The sequence below is a fragment of the Bos indicus x Bos taurus genome, chromosome 19 (genome assembly GCF_003369695.1).
Source record: "Bos indicus x Bos taurus breed Angus x Brahman F1 hybrid chromosome 19, Bos_hybrid_MaternalHap_v2.0, whole genome shotgun sequence".
Classification (NCBI taxonomy): Eukaryota; Metazoa; Chordata; class Mammalia; order Artiodactyla; family Bovidae; genus Bos; species Bos indicus x Bos taurus.
Genome location: NC_040094.1, coordinates 41441247 through 41464179, shown reverse-complemented (window position 1 = coordinate 41464179; position 22933 = coordinate 41441247). Strand labels below are relative to the sequence as shown.

General features: G+C 57.8%; 2 protein-coding genes across 3 annotated transcripts in view; one reads left to right on the top strand and one right to left on the bottom strand.

The window, feature by feature from the left end:
* Positions 1 to 378: 378 nt before the first annotated feature.
* On the bottom strand, positions 379 to 22034 carry THRA (thyroid hormone receptor alpha). Its single transcript, XM_027516621.1, has 9 exons — positions 21792 to 22034; positions 10541 to 10893; positions 8066 to 8133; positions 7422 to 7522; positions 5339 to 5486; positions 4499 to 4704; positions 3378 to 3524; positions 2533 to 2791; positions 379 to 1889 (listed from the first exon to the last, which is right to left on the bottom strand). Exons 2-9 carry the CDS (start codon positions 10591 to 10593, stop codon positions 1639 to 1641), a joined length of 1233 nt encoding a protein of 410 aa, XP_027372422.1. The 5' UTR covers positions 10594 to 10893; positions 21792 to 22034; the 3' UTR covers positions 379 to 1638.
* MED24 (mediator complex subunit 24) overlaps positions 9748 to 22933 on the top strand; it is a 44174-nt gene continuing 30988 nt past the window's right edge. The window contains exon 1 of one of the 2 annotated variants that reach the window (XM_027516618.1): positions 9748 to 10205. The gene's annotated coding sequence lies outside the window, so the exon portion shown is untranslated. Of the gene's footprint in view, positions 10206 to 18609; positions 18709 to 22933 lie in introns of those variants that run through there. The other variant, XM_027516617.1, reaches the window with a different exon arrangement.

The following is a 22933-nucleotide window of genomic DNA, read 5'->3' as shown; positions in this document are numbered from 1 at the left end:
CCATCCCTGCCGACATGCAGCCCTGAGCCCAGGGCCCTCCGGTCTGCTCTGTCCCTCCCCGCCCTCCCCTCCCCCACCCTCAGAGGGCTACCTCCTCCCTCCCTCTCTTCCCTGCGGACTGGGCACTGGCAAAGAAGGGAGGAGGAGGGCAGCTCACCCAAGTGCAGACCAACAGAGCACTCCTCACCAGGAGGGTGGGAGGTGGCTCAAGCCAAAGTCCCTGAATTAGAGAAAAGAAGAGGGGGAAGGGGTCCCAGGGGCACAGGGGCGGCTGGCCTGAAGAGCTTCAAAGGAAAAAGGCGGAGCACCAACTGCCCTCTCCCCCAGGGCCTTGACTAAGTGCCACTGATCTAAGCACCCCATTCCGGGGCCCGCCCGCCTGGAGTCTGGGGTAGTGCTAGTGGGACCAGGAAAGAAGGAGGGCAGGGGTTAGAGAGAACCCAGCAGACGGATGGGAACAGGGGCCCGCGGGTGTGCAGGTTCTGGGAGAAGCTCACACACACCCCTTTCGCCTCCCTTATGCTGCCCCCCCACCCCCGTCCCAGGGCAGCAGCATCTGGATCGTAGCTAATACTGCAGGATGTGAGGAGGGCGGGAGCTTGAGCCACAGTTTTTCCTGTGTGGGTGCCAAGGTGCAGAAGAGGAGGGGGGTGACAGGGAGAGGCCCCCGGGGCTGGGCACTTGAAAGGGGAGCTGTGCGGGCAGCAGGGCAGGCTGGTGAGGGGCCAGCTGGCATCCAGAGTGAGAGGTAGATGGAACTCAGCGGGCACGAGTGGCAGAGAGCAGAGGGAGTACTGGGGCGGGGGGTGCCAAAGGGCACAGAGGGAGGGGCAAGGCAAGGGGGCGTGGCCAGGACCCTGCTGCATTAACTCACAGCTCTGATGGCAGCCCTACCCTTGGGGACCTGACGGTGGATGGGGGGCAGTTCTCTCTGATTTGGGGGGAGGAGGGGCAGCTCTCAAAGTGCTCGGGGGTGGGAGGGGGGGGTCCTCCCCTCTGGCCAGCCTCAGTTAATAACTTAATATCATCTCTCTATCAGTCGCTCGCTCTTTTTTCCTCTGTCTAGTATTTCTTCATTTATCTTCTCCCCTTGCCTGGTTTCCAAAGTGCAGTTAGAATGACTGTAATTTTTAACCTCCAGGGGAGGAGCCAAGCCAAGCCTTTCTTTGCACCAGGCATCTGGGGAAGTAGAGAGGCCCTCAGCCTGGAGGGGGGACCTAGGCCAAGAGACTGGGCGAGGGGGCTCCCTCTTGTGTGTGTGTAGGGGGTGAGTGAGGGCCTTTGCCCCCACCCCACATTCCTCTATCCCCTACGGTCAAGATGGCTTGTCCGCACTTAGTTCTCCCTCCCTTCTCCTACCTTCTCCGAGGACAGGGTCCTGGGAACTGCAGGACACGGTCCCCCCGCCCCCCTCCCACACTGTCCTTTTCATGGCAAGTTCATTTGTTTGCCCTGTCCCAGGGCTGGAGGTTCTGAGGAGGGACAGGGCAGTGTGGGGGTGTGTGTGGGGAGCTGAATCTATCCAAGGATGAGACGGAGGAGAGAAGAGGTGTGGGGGTCTCCCTCAGCCCCCAGCTCTGCCCCTTCTCTCCAGGCTCCTCCCCACCAGCTCCGCACACCCTCTGGCCGCCTGAGGCTTTAGACTTCCTGATCCTCAAAGACCTCGAGGAAGAGTGGGGGGAAGAGTTCGGTGGGGCACTCGACTTTCATGTGGAGGAAGCGGCTGGCGTGGCAGGCCCCGATCATGCGGAGGTCAGTCACCTTCATCAGCAGCTTGGGCCAGAAGTGCGGAATGTTGTGTTTGCGGTGGTTGACGTAGTGCTCGAACGCCAGCAGGTACGCCTCCTGACTCTTCTCAATCTTGTCCACACACAGCAGGCCCGAGCGGTCTGCAGGGAAGGAGGGGCAGGAGGCTGAGAGGGTGGAGGGCGGGCAGAGGCCCAGAGGCTGGGGGAGAATGGAGAAAAACATGCATTCTGCGGGGGCGGGGGACAAGTGGGGGGCAAGTGGGGGGCAACCGCAGGGCAAAGCCGGTGGAGGGGCAGGTAAAGCAGACAGAGGAGTCAGAGGTGGGCCTGGGAAGAGAGGAGACTAGGAGACGAGGCAGGCCTAGGGGGTGGAGAGGTGGGTTGGGTGGAGGAGTAGGAGGAGGTTGGGGGCAGGGACCGGGGGTTCTGAGAACAGAGGAGGGAGGGGAAAAGAAGGTGGATGGGAACAGAGTCAGAAGTGGGGAACAAAGGAGACTATGAGAGACAGAGAGCAGATGTGGGGCAGAGGTGAAAAATGAAGCCAGGATAGGAGAAGAGGGCATGGGAAGCTAGAGATGGGCCTGGAGAGAAGAACAGAGGGGGATGGGTGACAGAGCAGGGGACAGTGGACAGAGGATGGGCCTGGGGACAGGGATAAGCTTGGGGGACAGAGAGGTGGGCTTGGGGAACAGAGAGACTGAGGGGTTAAAGAAGGACAAGCCTAGGGCCCAGTCAAGCTCTCAGTCCCTGGAAGCTCCAGAGCCCACCCAGCCAGGCTAGGTACCTGTTGACATTAGCAGCACAGCCTGCAGCAGAGCCACTTCCGTGTCATCCAGGTTAAAGGCAGAGAGTGACTTGCCCAGTTCAAAGATGGCGTCAGAGACGACACCCAGGCCGCCATTCTTGAGCTGCTCCCGCTTGACGGCCATCTCCCCGCTCAACGTCAGGGTGTCACTCTCGGGGTCATAGCGGACAGCCGCCCGCAGGGACATGATCTCCATGCAGCACCCCTTCAGGAGGATGATCTGGTCTTCGCAAGGCAGCTGCAGAGTCACAGGAACGCTCAGCATGACCCTCCCCATAAGTGTCCCCTGAAGGTGCCCCTGGGAACTTCGAGGCCACCACCAACCGGGAACGCGTGCTCTGGACAGCTACCCTTGCACTGGGTGGCAGACCTACCTTGCCTCACTAAGCCTCACAACTAGGTCTCTGAGTTAGGTCCTGTCATTACCTCCATGCCCACTGCAGATGAGCAAAGGGAGGTTTAGGGAGTTAGGCCACGTGGCCAAGGTCTCAAGCCAGTAGGGCAGCTGGTCCACAGAGTTAGTGCTCTTTAAAATAAGAATCTCCAGAGTCAGGATGGTCACATAGACTTGCGGGGAGTTGGGCAAGGAGAGGCTGGGGATGCAGGGCCGGGCCCAGAGAGCCTGTTAGTTCTTTAGGAACCAGCTCGCCCTGTGCATGCGTGTGTGCATGCATGTGTGTGTGTGTTGGGTGTGTTGACCTATAGGAATTGCTCCCTGTCCAGAGAGCTTCAGATAAGGATGAGCTGGGACTGGGTGACCTGGGGAGCAGCCCAAGGCTTCCCTCCAGTGTGACACCAGGTCTCTCCTCCCATCCATCACTCACCTCGGAGAACATGGGCAGTTTTTTGGCAAAGTCCACCACGCGGGTGATGGCCGGGGTGATGATCTTGGTAAACTCGCTGAAGGCCTCAAGGTCCACCTTGTCTCCGTCTGGCATGGAGACGATGGGTGACTGGCCGATGTCATCCGGCTAGAGGGAGAGATGGGGGTCAGTTGGGGCTGCAGACCCCTTTCAACTACTCACTGAGGCTCCCTGCCCACCAGGGGGAGCTCCAAGGCAGCTTGGGGAAGTGGGGCCACCGCACCTAGGGACTCTGTGTCCCAGGCCTAGGGCTTCTCCCACCTCGCGGCAGAGAACAGACTAGCACCAGAGCTTCGAGACGGCTAAGAAGAACAAGGATTGTAGCACCAGTAGCCCTAATGTCATGACAACAGAAGCTACATTTGACTAACATGTAGCTAGGAATTAGGCTGTGTGTTTTACACATATTATCTCATTTAATCCTCACCATGACTTATCACCATTAGTTGATGTTATATTTATCACCATTTCACAGGTGAGGAAACTGAGACAGAGTGAAGCTAAGTAATAAGCCCAAGGTCGAGGGACTGGTAAGCGGTGGAAACAGGATTCGAACCCAGGCAGTTTGATCCCTGTTACACACACACACACACACACACACACACACGTGCTTGGTTTCAGAGCTGGTGCTCCTTACAGAGTACTGTTTCACCCGCTGACGCACTCCATCCGTCAGGAGTTCTCTGCCTTCCCCCACCATACACAACCAACTGTCGATCTCCTCCCACGCTGACCATTTCCAAGACAACACGTGGCCCCCAGGAGGCTCCCCAAAATACTGTTCCATGACTGTGTCCGTGCCCCTGCCTCCCAGTCACTGTGGACAAAAAAAAGAGGAGAGATCCTCCCCCCTTCACTGGAAATCTGATGAGGCAAGGCCCTGCCCTCATGGAACTCCCAATCAGATGGAAAAGGCAGTGACACATACACGGGTGTACAAATCAGAATGCCAAGTTGTGCAGACTAGCAGCTTTGGGGTGGACTAGTCCAAGAAGGCTTCCTGGAGGAGGCGAGACTCTGAATTCGCTCTCCTCTCCTGGCCACCAGGCTGCCACTCTCACTCATGCCCCTTCTCTCCTTACCAGGAATTTCCGCCTCTGCTTCCAATGGCTGCCCTGGGCATTCGTGCTGCGATGGGCCTCTGTGGCAACATGGATCAGGTCCCACTCTTCAGGAGTGGGCTCTGGTCGCTGCTGCAGTGATCGGATCATCTCCTCCTTCCGTCGCCGCTCTCGGTTCTGCTCAATCAGCTTGCGCTTGGCCACCCGCTTCGAATCATCTAGAACCACTGTCAACAACAGACACGATGCCCTTTGCATGGCACACTCTGTCACCTGCTCAGAAACTACTCTTCCCGGTGTTTAGGTTGGAGAAACTCAGGGGAAGGGCCAAGAGAGGCTAAAGGACTTCCCTAGCAGTCGGGTGGCACAACCTGGATCATGATAATCACTGGGACCACATCAACTCCGATTTCGGCTGACCCAGAGGATACAATGTTCTGGTCTAAGGGAGACAGTGGTTACTGGAAGACTGAGCCATCCAGTCCCTAGCTAACAAGATGCCCTCTCTCACCCCACAGAGAAGTGGAGTGCCTTCCTTGGTAGTCAGAGATACTGTGTAATGGTGGGGTACTCAGGACTTATTTCTACCCAACAACTCTCTGAAGACCCTTGACTGGTGAAAGGCAGGTAGGCACCAGGGCCCGTGCTCAGGGCCAATAGAGGAATCCTCTGTTTCCTTTTCTTCTGAGATGAGGGCAGCAGGGACTGCCGAATTCCCTGAAGATTCTGAATACTCATTCCATCACCAGCCTGACCCAGATGGTCACTCTGCCCTGTGGGTACCCTGGAAGGGAGCTGCCACATCTGAACACACCCCCACCTACAGCTGCCTGGCCCGGTTTCCCCCACCCATCCCCTTACAGTCCATGGCCATGCCCACAGCGATGCACTTCTTGAAACGGCACAGCTGGCACTGATTGCGGGTGATCTTGTCAATGACACAGCAGCTGTCATATTTGCACGAGTAGGTGGGATGCAGGTTCTTCTGGATTGTGCGGCGAAAGAAGCCCTGGGGTGGGGGCGTGGAGGGGAGAGACAGAGCATGGTGTGATCACGATCTTCTCTTCCTGACCCAACCATGCAGCTCTCTGGCAGGGGGTGGGGGGCTAGGGGAATTAGTGAGGGGACCTGGCATCTTCTGGACAGAGCAAGCCCAGCATCACCCGGGCTCTGCCAGGACTTAGAAACACACATCTTCAGCCCCAACTGCCTACGGGGTACCTGGGGAGTGGTGGTGGTGGCAGAGGTAAGGATGGTGACCATGGAGAGGAGATTTGAGCCTGGGAGGGTGTGAAATATGACGAGGCCTGAAGGAACAGCCACTTTGGACATCCAATTAATACCTGATTCTCCATCTTGCTAAACAACTCTAAAAACAACAGTGGCCCCAAACCATTCTCATACACGCTGCCTGTTACCTATGCAGATGGGATTCATGAAATGGTGGAGGGCGGGGAGAATGTCAAAAAAATCAAGAAAAGGCATTGGGTATGGACTTGTATTAGCTTGCAAATAAAATTTTCAATTTTATATACAGGGTTTAATCTTTGCTTTAAAGGAAAAAACCCTCAAGACTCAAGATGGCAGTAGTAATAAGAAGGGCTAATGTATGCTGCATACTTACTCTGAGCCAGGAGCTTCTAAACCTTTTCTTTCATGTATCATCACCTTTAATGCTGGTGTCAACCCCATGAGGTAGGAACTGTTACTATCTCCATGTTGCCGACTAAGAAACTGAAGCTTGGAGAGATTAAGCCATTTGCCCAAAGTTATATGGCTAAACGGTCAGAACTGGACCTGAGGTATGAGACGCAAGGTCTGAGCTCTCAGATTCTGGGGTGCAATTAAAATCCACCTAGAGTACCAATCAAAAATACGGATTCCTGGGCCTCACTCTAAACCTCTCCCATCGGACTCTCTAGGAGTGGGAAGACATCTCTGTCCTCTTGGGATGACCCACTGGGACTCAGAGGGCCTTGAGGGTGAGACCCCCTGTTCTGTGCTACACTGCTGGTGATGCTTCCAGGAACGCTGCCAGGGGACTCTCCATTCCTGGTGGTCTTGGCTTGACTGGCACCAAGAAAAGAGGATCTTGAAGCCTTGATGTATTCTTCATCTTTCTGTTTCTTGAAAGGTCTTATATTTTCAGGAGGTGATGACTTTAGACAAACCACGTAGGTTGAAATGCCCAAAGTGAGATCTAATTAAGTCTCCCCAAGTCTACGACCTTGTCCCCTCTGCCCAGGGAGACTCTGCCATCCTCTCCTCTGGGCTCCACCGTGCCCCTCCCAAGCAATGGTTCTCAACCTTTCGGGGGCAGCGGAAGTAACTGGGGAGCCTGTTGCAAGGCAGATGCCTGGCAGCCACCACAAAATGTTCTGGTAGAGTAGGGCTGGGATGAGGCCTGGGGACCTGCACTTAACAAGTACTATAGGCGGTCCAGGAACCAGATTTCAAAAACACTGATATTGCTTTCAGCTAACACCAGTCTTTCCCTGGTAGGCTGTGAGCAGCTTGAGGTCAAGGCAGATACTACACATCTGACACTTAATACACTGAGTGGATGGATGGAAGCAGACATTTGTTGAGTGCTTCTTTTCTGTTTGGGACTGTTTTAAATACTCGATGTGCATTATCTCATTTAATTCTCCCAACAATGCTATGTGGTAGGTATTATCATTATCCTAACCCATTTCACAGATGAAGAAACTGAGGCTCAGAGAGATGAGGCCTCTTGCCTAGGAGTGGGAGAGCAGGGATTATGAATGAACAAATGAATGAATGAATGAATACGGGAAATGACGATGAAACAGGTGGGCTTTAGGTTACACGTTTATAGAGCTGTCTATCGGGCCAAGTGCTGAAGGACTTACAGGGAATGAGACGGTGGGGGGGGGGGGGGCCTCAGGTGGTGGGGGAGGGGCAGGAGCTGGCTGGTCCATACCTTGCAGCCCTCGCAAGTGATGCAGCGGTAGTGATAACCGGTTGCCTTGTCCCCACATACGACACACTGCTCGTCTTTGTCCAGGTAACTAGGGATATACCCTGGGAGGGAGGAAGGGAGGCAGGCAGGCAGGCATGGCTTGGGGCCCCAGCAGAGAGGCTTCGAGACTCTCTCCATCCCCCCACTTTTCCTTCCTTGCCCAGCCTCCCTGAAGGGTTCTCTGTCTCCAGACAGAGTCCTGGAGACATATCAGAGGTCATCTTGCTCATCCCCTTCCCTAAGAATATGGAGAATCCAGTTCTTCTGACTGACCCTTTAGGGCTTTTCTCTCTTGCTGCATCCCAGGGGCAGGGGGACACAGGAGAAGGAGAAGCTAATCTCGGCAGCAGCTCATCTCGGGGACCTCAGGTAAGGGCGTGATGGGAGAAGGGAGGGAAGAGGCCCTTTCTGACCTACTCCATCCTCAGTGGCTGGGGCATGCTCCACATCACACCTCTCACCCAGACAAGTCCATCCCAAGCTCTCCAGGAGGCTCTTCCCACAGGACACAGGAACTGCCGGTACAAGCCCAGGCCCCGGAAGAGCCCTTTGCTGGTTCGGTGGGGTTGAGGGTGGGGAGGAAGGGCACACGCAGCCAGGCTCACCTGACATGCTGGTTTTCAGGGAACATTGGCCGTTCTTTCTTTTTCGCTTTCCATCTGGTGACCTGGTACTGGACAGGGGCAAAGTGGGTAGAATCAGAGAGCAGACCTTGGGCAGCCCCTCTTTGCATCCAATAGGCTGAGGTCATGCCTCAGGCCTGACTCCCTCCATCTACCTCCCACCTTCAGGTCAGCTGACAAAACTGAGAAGGGTCCAGCTATCTGAGCAAGAGATAAGGGGCTTGGCTGGGGCACAAGCATGTTCAAGGGTCCCAACACACACTGACACACACATTAGAGAACCGTAAACATCCATCGTCTATAAAACATCCACATATTTAAGCCTTCAGTACTTGACACATATGCAGAAGAATCTCAGGACATGAATCTTTAGGACATGCTTAAAACTATATAAGCTTTAGAATACACACAAATATATGCAGCATAAAACCAGCACATATGAACATATGAACAACTATGCTGCCTTCAGTATAAACCCAAGCATGGTATGTAAGCAGCAGTCTCTATTATCTATGTGGACATGACTTTCAGGGCTTTCTCAAATGTTATACGACCTCAAGGATATGCCCACGTGTTTCACAACCCTCTAGACAAGCACCTAATAATACCATGCCCCTCCCTGCAGCGAGCATGTCACTTGATTTTCAGCTCATGCACACACGCTAGATAACCACAGCGGACCACCAGAACCTAGACTCAAGGACATGAGAAAAGGATGGGACTCCCAAAGCCACCCTGTCCACGGCCCCCATTTAACAGAACAGCAAACTGAGGCCCCACCTGTGCCAGCCGACACAGTGGGCCGGGGTCAGAGCCAGAACAAAGACCCAGGGCCCCTCCACGTAAGGTATTATAGCAGCCCTCAGCCACTGCACACACATGTGGCCAGCCTCTCCACATACGTGTTACATAACCTCGGCACACACAGGTTACATAAGCCTTCTACATGCATGCACGGATTGTATAACCTCTCACACACACCCCGTGTGTGGCATGTTGCAGAGCCTCCCTCCAGAGCCCGATGTAACTACCAACACACTGACACAGTGACCTTGGCCAGGGTCACAGTCACAGATAGCCGTGTCCCACACACCCTGGGGATTACCCCTGTCTAATTTCTAGAACGGTTCGAGGGTCAGATCTGCTTCCTGTCTCCGGAGGGGTGGGTATGGGGGAATGCCTAGCTACCGAGGCCCCAGCTGAGCTGGCGGTCTTCTGCAATTAATCAGACTTACAGACTCTGGGTGCAGTACCAGGGCTAGCCACAAGGTGGCGCAAGGACATGGGGGAGGGGAGGCTACGGGGAGGGGCTGCAGTCCTGGGGGGACCAGGAACTGGCATTCCCGCCTTTCTCTGCGTTAGGAGCCGACTCTCCCAGACCCACAGAAGAAGTCTGGGCAGCGAGGTACAGGGGCTGTAAGTGAAAGCTATGCAATGATAGGCTAAACCTTTTTCAGAGTTCCCGGGGGTGGGGACTGGGTAGGGGGATACCCCACTGCCCTTACCCAACCACCAGCCCCATCCACTTCCTCCACCCTTCCAGGGACCCAGTCTTGGGCCCCAGGGCTTTGCTGGGCCAGGACTCCAGCCTCCTGGCTCGGGATCTGGTCTCCTAGGCAACGGCCACACTGCTCCCCAGAGCACCCATCCCCCACCCTCTCCCTGGCCATAGGCACAGGCTGTACCCAGCTCCCAGGGCACCATGCCAACAGAGACGGAGCTCTGTGCTACTTGGAGCTGACGGGAGAGGCAGAGACCCTCTGGGCTCCTGAAAGGCACTGCAGATGGCAGGTAAGCCATCCCTAGCTGGGTGTGCAAGGCTGATGTCTGCTCCACGTGGGAGCAAAATCTTCATAGCTGGTATTCACTTCCACTTCCTGGGAGGAGCCCCATGGCAGTGCCCGCCCTTGCCCATGAACAAGGAAGAGCTTGTGAGGCTCCCAATAGGTTCCAAATATAAGCGTGAGCTGTGACCAACAGCTACTGGACCATGTGCCCTGAAATGTCATGTAACAGGCACCATGGCTTCTGGACCGCACACTGGCAGTCCGAAGTGAATGAGCTGGTAGGGAGAGGAGGAAAGGAGGCAAATGGCAAGGCTGTTTGGATTCCACAGATGCAGGTAAGGGTGGCCCAGGGGACCAGGGAGGGGGCAGGATTTGAGATGCCCAGCACCATCCAGGGAGGGGCCATGTGCCTGCCGCCTGTAATTACTCTACATCACCTCCCCCTTTTAGAATGGGCATCTCTCCATCCAGGTGCCTAATTCCCTGCCACATGGGAACATGACCTCATCTCCTGGGCAAAGGTAGGCAGCAGGCTGGCTGGCCTCATGCCCCGACCCTGGCCCCCGCCACAGAGGTACTTAAAAGGCCCAAGCTCAGCTCTCTTGGGCCCAGCCAGGTGACCCTGCTTGCTGCCTAGGAGTTGGCACGACGTAGCTGCCGAACGCATTACCTGCTCTCCTCTGGGTCTGACCCACACTCCACCTTGCTTGGCTTCTGTTCCATTCACTTCAATTCCATCCAGGATGCCCTCCAGCACGCCGAGAGACTGGGGTGGGCACACTGGCCCCCCCGGCACACCCACAGGCCACCCACCCCCTGCCACCCAGGCCCTAGGGCACAGCACCCATGGTGCCCGCCTCAGCACTTGGCCTTTCACACCATGCCCTGAGCCCCAAGGGGGGCGGGCGGTGAAAGGGGCCAGGGAATGGCAGGTGGTAGGGCTGGGTGGGGGAGCAAGCCGGGTCTGTAAAGGGGTCCTGGGTGGGAAGAGTAACTTCTGAATCTTGTCCTGTCCAGAGGTCCCTGCAGAGAGAGGAGAGAGGCAGGGATAAGGCGGTGCCATGGTGGGGCTAGGCGAATAGGATTCCTTTGGTACCAACATTTTGGGGCTCATACTGAGATGATGGGGGGACTTCCCTGGTGCTCCAGTGGCTAAGACTCCACGCCCCCAATTCAGGGGGCCCAGGTTCAATACCTGGTCAGGGAGCTGGACCCCACAGGCTGCAATTAAGAGTTCACAAGCCACAACTGAAGTTCCTGCATACCGCAAGGAAGACCTGAGACCCAGTGTGCCACCACTAAGAGCTGGAGCACGCCAAATAAATAAATACTGTGAAAAAGAAAATAATGAGATAGTGGTAGTCATAGAGGGCAGGCACAGGAAGAGGACCAGGATAACCATTCAAATCAACAGAGAGCAGGCAAAAAAATAAATAACCACCACACAGCAGGCAAGACTGGAGATCCATAGACATGGAGATCATGCCTGATCTCCAGACATGAACAAGGATGGAGGGAAAGAATGAGGTCATCCATGTACCTTGTCTCAATCCTCACAATCAAGTGAGGCCCTTGTGTGTGTGTTAAGTCCTTGCAGTCGTGTCTGACCCTTTGCGACCCCATGGACTGTAGCCCGCCAGGCTCCTCTGTCCATGGGATTCTCCAGGCAAGAATCCCGGAGTGGGTTGCCATTTCCGTCTCCAGGGGAATCTTCCTGATCCAGAGATTGAACTCGCCTCTCTTGTGTCTCCTGCATTGGCGAGTTCTTTACCACTAGCACCACCTGGGAAGTGGTGCCCTTAATATGCATCTATTAAACATCAGCTGCTATTACCAACCCCCTCACCAAGTTTTCCTAAAACTCATCAGTACTGTAGGGCAAGACGCCACCAGAGACGGGCAGCTTTGAGCCCAGGCACAGGGCAGCAGGGGGCGGGGTGTACTGGGGAAGGAAGTGTGGTTTGTAGAGGTGGCATGCAGGAATCCTGAACACCCACCTGAGTGCCTCAATAAAGAAGGACGCTGAAAACAGTAGGGAGCTGCCCCCTCCCCCAGCTGCTGGCCCAGTTATGACTCCCCAACCCTGGCCCCACAAGGAGATTCCCATACAAGGTCCCACATCACACTTCCCAGTCTGAGGACCAGGCTTCCCCTTCCCCATTGGTTTAGCTGAGCTGCCACCCACCAGGAAGGCAAGGGAACAGGGAATGGAAAATAACCCCTGTTAATGGCACAGAGAGTATGTGCCCTCTGGTATCAGAACTTCGCAGGTGAGTAAACGAAGCCTCAGAAAGCTTGAACATTCACTCAAGTGGGCGCAGCTAGTCAGCAGCCTGCCTCCAACACTGGCCTTGTTCTGCTACCAGGGGTCTAGGGCAGTGCCGACCTGGGCCAACCATTCCCTCCACGCCACATTGCTGACCCCAGGCTGCAGACCTGACGCTCCGTGTCTGCCCAGACAGGCAGGTGTGGGCACGTGAAAGGGGACAAAAGGTGCAGCTCCCCGCACACACCCCTTCATCCCTCCACAGTACGACTGTTGCACCAGAGGCTTTGCCCCTCAGCCCCACCTCCAAGAACTGATAAGGAGTCAGGGTGGGAGGGGAAGGGAGAGATAAGTCAGGCCATTGGGCAGGGCAGGGCCGGCCATGGGACAGGGCACTGGGGTGAGTCCCCATCCTGGGGAGCAGGGCAGGAGGACAGAAGGGTGGCCCATTCTGTCTTTGATACCCCCACAGACCAGAACTGGGCACTGGGGGCTGGACAGGAGACACTGGGGAGGGGGGGACGGGTGAGAGCGGGGAGCCTTAGCCCAGGGAGCCATCAAGAAAGTAGGTCAAGTTTTTCTTGGCTTGCGGAGAAATTCCTGTTATAAATTTATAATGGCGTAGCCAGCCCTAAGGGGTGGAGGTGGGGGAGAAAAGGAGTGGGTGGGGTTGCCCAGAGCCTGGGCACAGGGGCCTGCCGCTCCAGCCAGAGCGCTGAGGGGTAGGGGGGCCAGGGTAGCCGTGGGGGTGGGGCTGAGAATAGCGGGCTATTTTCTGTCGCCTCTGTTTCCACCTCTCTCTGCCCAGTGTAGCTTCCTCTGGTCTGTCTGTCTGTCTGCATCAGAATGTCTCTCTCTCTCTCTCTCCCCCGGGGGCGGGGTGTCTCCCTGTCTCCCCCTCCCCCCAAGTCTGTGCCTCGGTGCTTGGCACACCCTGGCTGCGGTGCTGCCCCCGCCTGTCTCCTGCCCACCTGGCATGCTGCCACCACTTGTTTACAGAAGCTGGAAAAATCCACTCGCCAGCCTGAGGCCTGGGCGCCCCCGGGGAGGGGAGGAGGCAGGCACAGGAGTGGGCACAGGGAGAGAGGGGCAGCCCCGGGGAGCAGGCCCTGGGGGCAGGTGAAGGCAGCCAGGGTGTGCAGGAATGGGTACCGACAGCTGTGGGCCAGGCAAGATGGGGAATCCTGGTGGCAGCGCGTGGCGTGGGCAGCTCCCTCCCAGGCCATAGAGCTGGAGGAACCCCCTCCCCGCTCACTCCTGCCCCAGCCCCTACAGGGCACACCTGGGGCAGCGCCAACCTAAGCCACCATGTTTATCTTCCCTTCCCCCTCCCAGGCCCAGTCTTAACTCCAAATGCGTCTGGGCACTGCCAAGGGCTTGCACGTGCCTGCTGGGAGGGGCGTTGAGCAGACCAGTGCCTGCTGCCTGTCGGTACCACCCAGGCTCCCCGGAGCCCCTGGCAGCGGGCAGCAGAGCAAGGTCCTGCCCTCGCCGCTCAGGGCACCCTCGCCGCTCAGGGCACCCTCGCCTGGCACTTAGCTAGAGGCTGGAGCCCCTGAGGGCTCCTTGTCGTCTCTCTGGGGACATACCTGGGCCTCTGAGGCGACAGAGTGGGCAGAGAGCCCAGCATGCAGGGAGGCACACGGCACGTGGGCCAGGCCTGCGTTGGCCGTGGGTAGATGAAAGTCCACAGGGAAGTGGGGCGGGGACACCCACCCTGAAGGGCAGCCTCTCGCCCCTCCTCCTGGAATCCTGTCAGTTCCCCAAGTGCCTGACGGGCACAGACCTGCAGAGGAAGAGGCTCAGGCCCCCAGAGGTGGAGGGGCTGGAGCCATGCTGCAGAGGAGGCTGGACAGCTGGGAGGCAAGGCCCACCTGTCGGAGGGCCTGGCCACCCTCTTCCTCTTTGTCGGATAAGAGCTGCCTGGTGGCAGTGTGGGCAAGGCGCCCGTGGAGGGGGAAACATTTCATTAAGCTTAAGTGCTTCTGGGATGGGGGGACAGAGACAAGAGGCCAATGCAGCATCCACAGGCACCATGCCAGGTCCCCGCTGCAGGGACTGTCCCACTCTGCAGTCCTGTGGACCCAAGGGACTCCCTGGAAGGATGCCTAGGGCTGCCAGAGGGGGGACTCTCTGCCCCCAGATCCAGCCCCCAGGTCTCCACGTCAGTCTCCTCTGGGTCTACTCTTGGCTTTGGCCCCACCTGTCAGGGCCCCTGAACTTTGTCCTTAATGCACTAAGGGAAGCCCAGCCCTCCTCCTTGCCAAGCAGAGGGAAGGACATAGAGAGAGGGGGGCTGAGAAAAGGGGAGAAAGAGGAGGAGGAGAAGGGTGAAAGGGATGAAGGGGGAGAGGAGAGGGAAGATGAGGAGGGGCGAGGACAAAGAGATGGGCCGAGACTGGGGTAGAGGCAGGGTTGACAATGAAGTAGATGGAGAAGAAGAAAGGCGGCAGGGAGGTGGGGGTGGGGAGAGAAGGGTGGGAGAGACAGAAGGACAGAGGAGGGGAGGAGACACAGAGAGAAAGGTAACAAAGGAAGATGGGTGGGGGGTGCTCGGTGCCCCGCCCGAGTTCCACCTCACGAAGGCTGGGGGGAGGGCAGAGCAGAAATGGTTTCCACGGTGACAGCTGGTTCTTGGTGGCCTGGCATGTGGGCTATTAATAGTGCTGTGGGGAGGTTCGCACCTCCCTCTCCCCTTCCCCTTTGCCTGCTGCTAGGGTGGGGGGTAGACTCTTCACCCCCACTCCCAATTATCTGGCACTGATGCCCTGACTGCACACCATGGGGGCTAACAAGGGCGATGCTAAGAGGCCCAGCTGGCCACTGCAGCCCACACACACACACACACACCAGACACACGCGCGGGCATGCACAGGCAAACACAGGCATCTGTGTGCAGACATGACCGCCTGTGCCAACGTGGGCTCCCATGGGCAGCCACAGACACCAACAGCCCCCGGGGGTTCTGGCGACGGCGGAGGTTGCAGCAGCAACACCAGCCCCCAGGTTGAGGGCTGGGTGCCTCTCAGGGCTGGGATCTTTATCTCCTTTCCCAGATCCCCCTCTCTGCTACTCTCAGGTATGGACTTGGGGGGGGGGCGGGGCTGCCCCACCCAACTCCCAGTTATCCCAGTGCTGGGAGGGAGAGGAGGGGTGAAGGCGGGAAGGGAGGTGCTATTTGGCAGGTGTGTGATGGCAGAGGAGTACACAGATGAAGGCAGCAGCTTGGCAAGCAGGAGGGGCCAGGGGAAGGCAGCAGCCTTCGGTGGGCTCTCACAGGGCCCCCATGAGAAGGGATTCTGGAGCTCAAGGGCAGTGACCCCTGACGTCTGATCTCCTGAGCCACTCTAGGGCCTTGGAGGCTTAATGGGAGATGGGGGTGGGGGATATAAGGGGGAGATTGGTTACTTAAACAAAAGGATCCTCTCCCCCAAAAGAATATAACAGGAAATTCCCCCCTGCAGGTCAGAGACAGAAAGACATAAACAGTAGCCTTGACTTGGGCCAGATGCCCAGTAGGAACATCAAAGACTGTTGGGCTTCCGCCCACCCCCACCATAACCTCACCCACCTGCTGCTCTCCTGCCCCTCCTCCCACCCCCAGGCCAGCTCCCATCAGGCAGCAAGGTGGGCACCCAGGTGTGGGGCTCATCTCCACACCCCCCGCCACGCCTACTGACGATGGTGGGGCCCACAGCTCCTGCTCAAGAGCTCAGCCCCTTCCCTGCCAACCCACAGATCTCCATAACACCCCCACTCCCCACAAGGAATGGAGAGGGAGATCCAAATAGCCAAGAAGGCAGAGTTAGGAGCACCCCCAGGCTGAGCACACTCTCCCTGCCCCCACCCCCCCAGCAGCCAGTGGGTAATTGGAGCTGGGAGCTGGGGCAGCTGAAGGCTGGAGGCATGAATGTCACGGGGCCAAGGCGCTCACTGCAGATGGCATCATGGGCACAGGGCTGGGGTCCTCCTTTCCCCACTCCCCTCTTCCAGGGAGGAGGTGGCACAGAGGAGCCTGCGAGCCCTGGAGAGCTCTACCCAGGAGGGAAGGGAATGATCAAGGGGAAACGCAAAGCGGGGATGTTCTCCCAGGCACCCCCAGAGAGGCAGAGATAGCCCCCAGCCAAGCCGAACAGGCACAGGCAGGGTTGATGGGGGAGGGACTGAGAGGGAAGCGGGGAGAGAGGAGCTGGGAGACCAGGGAGGGAATGAGGAAAGGGAGGAGAGATTGAAAATTGTGTGTGTGTGAGAGCGGGAGAGAGGGAAAGGGAGAGAGGGGGAGAGGGAGAGGGGAGGGAGAGAGAGAGAGCAGGAGAGAGCGAGCAAGTAAATGCAGCCGAGTCTGCCCGCACACACACGGACACGTGCAGACACACACACTCACCCCGCATGCGCAGAGCCGCGGGCTCCGGTACCCCATTCCAGCGGATAGTCAGAGCCCTCCCCGGCCCACACATGCACAAAATGCGCGCACATGGATGCGCGCACAACACACCCACTCACTGATGTGTACCAAGACGCCTGATAGCCACCAAAGCCTGGGTCCGCGCACTCCCCTTCCCTCGCCCACGCCCCTCGCGCCTGGGTAAAAGAGAAAATGAAACAGGCGGCTCTGGGAGCCAAGAGCTCATCTCCTCCTTACAAGAGGAAGCCAGGAGGAAGAAGAGGCTTGGGGGCTGGGTCCAGTCCCGCTGCTCTGTGCCAGTGCTAGAGGCGTGCTCTTGGCCCTAACCTTTAACCCCAGTCCCCGTGCCCAGACTGGGTGCCCGCCTCCAAAGCAGGGGAGCAAAGACAGCATTTTCTGGGCACCGGTGAGTTCCATCTTGCTCCCCTTGTCTGCCCAGAGAACTCCTGACACCTCCCTGTGGACCACCTCACAGCCTGGCATGCTACAGGGTGGCCCCCCTTTGGTGCCCCAGCCATGGCCTGCCAGAGAGGAGGGCAAGCAACACCACATGCCTGAGAACCACGCAGTCCTCTCTCCACCAGCCCCAGCCGTCTCTGTGAGAGCCTGAGAACGGTCTCTGGTTCCAAGCGGCCTCTGTGTCCCCACCCACCCTGCAGCATCCCAGACCCTGGGAAGAGACGAGAATCCACAGGCCTTGTTGGCCGTGACAGCTCGCAACAGGGGCTGACTACAGGTGTCATCTCACGTTATGTTATTTGCCCTCACTCCGCACAAGGTGGGCATCCCTGTCTCCAGATTACGAAAACCTAAACCCAAAGTCAGCAACTGGCAAGTGGTGAAAACCCAGCCTCCAACTCCCAGGCAGTGGTCTTCCCACCACAGTCATGCGTGCCTCCCTTCCCCATGAGGCAAAAAGTCCCCCAAGCACCTTTGCAGCCATGAGAACTAGGGTTGAGATTGGTGCCCCCACTCCGGAGGCTCCCCTGTGGCCCACCACAGGACATATCACTCCCATTGTCCTGGGGGAGCTGCATAAAAGGGATGGAGGGCGGAGAGAAGAGTTTTATCACCAGATTCACAGAGGATTAGAGGCAACCCAGGATACACCCTGGACCCCCAGGTGCTGCACCCAACACCCTTCTTATGCACTGCCCCCACCCCCCACACTAATGTCCCCTCTGTGCAGGGGCGGGGAATCTGTCAGCCAAGGGTGGGTCCTGAATGATAGATCAACGGTAGGTAGCTGAGATTTTGGGTCCCCAGGAGAGAGGAAGGGTGACTTACTCCACACATAAGAAGTGAGAGGGGTTGTGGAGAGGAGCCTGCTTTCCTTGTTTTTCCTCTCCCACACTCCCAGTGCTCAGACTTGTCCCAACAGAGATGCAGTGATGCCCAAACATTCGTGCATTTGTCCCTAACCGGGGAGGTGTGTCCCAGGCTGTGATACCAAGGGCTCCTTTAAGAAGCAGCTAAATAAGATGAGGATCAGAGGAAAGCACAGTGGTGGCAGAGGGGCTCCAGGCTGCCCAAACTCCAGGCGGGAGAGAGAGAAGTGTCATGGAGAGGTGACAAGGAGGCTGGAGATTGGGGACCCACTATCCCTACCAACCCCACCTCATGCCTGTAATGTCCAGGAGATCCAAGTCTCCACCAAGCTTTTCCAAGAAATCCAGGGGCCCCAGACCCACAGATTTCCTTGCTGTAACAGCTAACACATACAGTGCTTGTGCACCAGGCAGTTTTTAAAAGCATTTTATATATTCTGACGGCTGTAATCCTCAAAAAACCAAATGAGGTCGGTATTACCATCCTCAATTTACAGATAAGGCAAGGGAGAGGTTAAATTGCTTGCCCAGGATTACACAACTGCCAGGGACAGAGCTGGGATTCAAACCCAGGCACTCTAGCTCCTACATATATATACACATGTGTGTGTCTATGTATACATATATATATGCACATGTATACCCCTGTTTTTAACCATTACAGCATGCCACCTGCCAGAGGAACAATACCTTGTTCTTTCATCCAGCTATGTGCTCCCTGTGACCCAGCCTCAGTTTCCCTTTTTGTAGCAGCCATGGACTCTCCAGGGTGGAATCCCTGCCAGTACCTCCTCATCCATTGTCCAGACCACAGTTAGAGGGGAGCATGGCCAGAAATGGTAAGTGCCCCCTGCTCAGATTTCCTCTCTGGAAGAACTACCCGCCCTGCCAGCCCAAAGTGAAGGGCCAGCCCATGGGAGAGGGCCTCACACAGCCCCACACAAAGTCTGGGCAGCTGTACCCTCAGAACCAGGCTCAGAGGCTGGGCAAAGCAGACACAGCTGTTGGGCATCTCTGAGGTGGGTCTCAGCTGCCAGGGATGTGGAGAAAGGCCATTGTGAGTCCCGCTCAGCTGGGTCCTGCCAACTCCCGCCACGGCCCCTGGGCGGGGAGGGGGGGCGGCGATTATTTTCCAGTGGGTCAGTGTGGAAGGAGCTTCCGATAACCATCCATGGCTTGCCCACCCAGACCTTCCACCCAGGCTGAACCCACCAGCCTGAGAAGTCAGCGTGGGCAGTGGTTGACCCCTTCTCTTCTCCCCCTGTGCTCAGCCCCCCAAACTTGCTGGCCGCAGCTGCAGGGCTGAGGAAGTGCAGGATGTCCTGAGCAGCCAGCTGAGCCCCCCGCCCCCCACCCCAACCTCTCGCTGACCCCAGAGGCAGGGCAGGCAGGCCAAGGGGCGGGGTCTGAGTACTAGCAACTGGAGAAGAATGGAGAACATCACCGCCGGTTCCCAGCTCCAAGCATGGAGGCTGTGGCAGAAACGGACACCAGAACAGGGGTCAACAAGGGGGGTGGATAGGGACAGGGTGAGAGGGAGTTACAGACTGGTGGAGAAACAGGGGGAGAGAGAAGAGACACAAGCGAGACAGAGCACTGGAGACCGTGGTGGAGCAAAATTCCAAGTCAAAAATACACAGCACTCACCCAGACACTCACCAGCTTACGGCCTCCTAAGGGAGGCTTCCAAGTTTAGACAGGAGGGCAGAGCTGAGAAAAGGGGCCAGACTCCCGGTGGGAGGCAGGAACTCGGCGGGAGTTAGTGGGGGGAAGGCCGGTGAGCATCCCCAGTAATGGCCCAGACCAACGAGCCCAGCAGGGGCACTGAGGTTATCTGCTTTTGGGGTGGGGATGGGGGCTGCTCCCTAGGAGGCAGGTCTCCCCAAGACTCCCTCCCCGCCAGCAGCCAGGGTCATCCCAGCTCCTGAAGTCACCTAACATTGCTTCACGTGTGTGACTCGGCCCTCTAGAACCCCCTCCCCCTTACCCTTTGCTCTGATTTTCCTGTCCCTCAAAAAAAAAAAAAAAAGAGCCTGGAAAAAGAAGGCAGGAGGAAGCTTGAGGGGAAAAGTCTACGACTGCGTGTACATCTAGGGGTGTGCCTGGCCGCACAGCTACAGTGCGTGCATCCAGGGGTGTAGACCTGTGACTGTGTGGTCCTGAACCTTCTGAGTGCCTCCTGCACCTGAGCCCCTGGGACTGTGTGCAGATGCCTGCACCTGTGTGCAGGGTTCCCACAGTCAATCAATTACAAAGGATTACAGAGCACTTCATATGCTTGGCTCTGGGTGGGATCCAGAGCAATTCCAGTGATTCTCCTGGGTCTCAAGGAGCTCACCATCTAGGGGGTGGGATGACAAGGGAAAGAGACAGAGAATGTTATCTATAGTGACTGCGTGCCTTCCACCATTATGGGAGCAGGGTCTTTTTTGTGTGGTACACAGCACCTCAGAAAGCCACAGGAAGAGTCCAGGAAAATACTTGTTGCTGAGTTGTGTATATGTGTGTTGATGTGCAACTGCATTTGCGTTTGACCGAGTGACAGCGACTGTCACGGCAAGGCGATGATGCCTGTGTGACTGGGCTCATGCGAGCACGTGTGTGCCTGTGAGTGACAGGGTCTTTTGTAATGTGTGGCCGTGTGCAATTGCTCTGCATTCATGCATGCAGGCAATAGTGACTTTTTCTGTGTGGGTGACAGCGACTCCTCCTTGTTGTGTATGAGAGCATCTCCCCGTGACCCTATGCCTATGCAAGGGTTGGTCTCCCATGGGTGTGTCCCACCCTTCTGAGCTCCCCTGTGCAGTGGCAGCGTGCCTCTTCCCTTGTCCCCATGTGGGTGTGTCCAGCAGTTCCTGTCCTTGAGTCCGCCTGGGTGTCCCTGGGTGTGCATGTGTGTGTGGGCATATCTCTGTGTCTGCATGGCACATTTGCTTCCCCCTCATCTTGGACCACAGCCCCCTATATCCCTCCCCTTCCTGGGGCCTGAGCCAGCATTGAGGGGTGGGCTCCCATCCCACTGGTTTTCCTTCTGCGACCTCCAGACCTCCACCCCCGCCAAGCCCCCCTCCCCCGGAAAACGGGAGGCTCTCTCCATTGCCTCTATAACCCCCACCCCGCAGGCTTTACCTGCACACTGGACAAGGGAGGCCCCCAGGCAGAGAAGGGGCACCAGAGACACGTTGCAAGGGGAGGGAAGCGGGTGGCACACAACACGGGCCCATTCCTCCCTCTCTTCCCCAACCACCCTAGCTTGCAACTCCCCTAATTATCCAGGGACCCTCAGATACACCCCCCAACACACACACATACACACACACACACCCAGCCGCGTTTTTGCAATTAGTTGTGTTGCAACCAGAGAGCCATGTTCAATTGGGGAGGCGAGTGAAGTGCGGGGGGGAGACTTTCTTCTCCTGGGGCCCGGGCAAGCCCACCTTCCCACCCCACTCCTACCGCCCTCCGCTGCTGGAGGTAGCCTTGCAAACGCCACTCGGCCTCGGCCTGGGAGGCTGGGGGTGGGAGCTGGGGGGGCAGGCCTCCGGCGCACCGTAAACAAACCGCGGCGCGGCGGGCGGGGGAGCTCCGGCGGCCGGCAGCGGGGCCGGGCCCGGGAATGCGCAGCGGACGGGCCGGACAGAGGCCGGGCGGGTCCTCGAGGGGGAGGCCCGGACGCCATCTCCGCCGGCGAACCCCGGGGCCCACCGACCTCCCAGCAACGCCTCCCTTCCCCAGGGCGTTGAAGCTGCAAGCTCCCGGCCAGTGACAGGGTCACTGGGGCGCCCGGGAAGGCTGAGGCTGGCCGCGGGTACCCCCCGGACGCCCCCAGCCCGCCTGGGAGCCGGCCAGAGAGCCCCGCGGCTTTGCATAATCAATCGCGAGGCATTTGCATATTAATGCCCCCTCGCTCCCTCCCCCTTACCTCGGCGTGGCGCGCTGGACCGGGCTGGGCAGCGACGCGGGGGTCTCAGCGCCCCGTGCCGGGGGCGTCCATGGGGGGCCGGTGGGGCCCGGGCCGCCCGCCTCCTGCGCCCGGGTGTGAGTGCTAGTGAGCGCGGGGGGGCGGGGGGCGAGTGTGGCGGCCCCGCGGCTCCTCCGGCAGAGGCGGCGGCCGCTCTTGGCTCCTCCCTCCCCCGCCCCGCTCTGGCAGGGGCTCGGGCTCGGCGCGCCCAGCCGGCTCGCGGCTGCTCCCTGCAGGCCGCCTCGCCGCCGCCGGCCCCCACCCCCCGCCCCCCGCCGCGCCCCGGGACCCCTGCCAGCCGCCCGGCCGCCCCTCGGCCGCCTCTGCCCCTTCCCGACCCGCATTCGCCCGCCCCACTCCAGGCGGCTCCGGCAGGAGTGGTGCTTGGTGACATATTTTGGAAGAGATGTCATTTAAAACATAGCCTTCGCTTGCTGCAAGAATTGGGGGGTTGGGGGGTGGCACCACGAGGATGGAGAAGGGCACATCGGCGAGCCGAGCCGCCTGCACTTTAGAAGTCCGGGAGAAAGTCTAAACACCAAACCGCAGACGGTTTAGAGTTTGTTTTGAGTTCGGGTCCCTTTTCTGCCAGTAACTCACTGTATGACCTTGAGCAAATCACCACCTCTCTAGGTAACAAGCTTCCTCAACCTTAGAATTCGAGGATTGAGCACGTGACCCCTGGGGTCCTCTTAAATTAAACCATCCTGTGTTTTTAATCCTTTTGGGGGTATGCTTCCCCATTATCTCCCTTGCAGGCTCATTTTTAACATCATTACCTGCCTGATCCACTGCCTCCCCTTTCAAATGTCACCCTCCTCCAATGTAGGCTTTTTCTATTCACTGCCACCAGTCATTTCCTCGACAATCTGGTGCTCTTTCTGAGCTGGGGAGGGGGCGAGGCTTGCCCTACCCCCCTTAACTCTCAGCTTCAGGACAGTGGGTTTTCCTTCCACTTTTGCCCCTCCCCATCCAAATGTACAGGGCCAGTCCAGAGAGAAGGGTGGGCTGCGAAAAAATAGATCCCCTTCCCCAAAGGAGAGGTCTCCATCATGCCAGCCCCACCTCTCATGCGCGCGCACGCACACACACACACACACACA

Bases quoted from the DNA above. Each gene is read 5' to 3' on its own strand.
- THRA (XM_027516621.1), bottom strand. From the start codon at position 10,593: ATGGAACAGAAGCCAAGCAAGGTGGAGTGTGGGTCAGACCCAGAGGAG. The intron at 2,792-3,377 runs GTGAGTGATGGA...GTGACTCTGCAG, and splicing joins AACTGCCCATGTTCTCCGAG to CTGCCTTGCGAAGACCAGAT. The intron at 1,890-2,532 runs GTACCTAGCCTG...CCTTCCCTGCAG, and splicing joins TGTGCTGCTAATGTCAACAG to ACCGCTCGGGCCTGCTGTGT.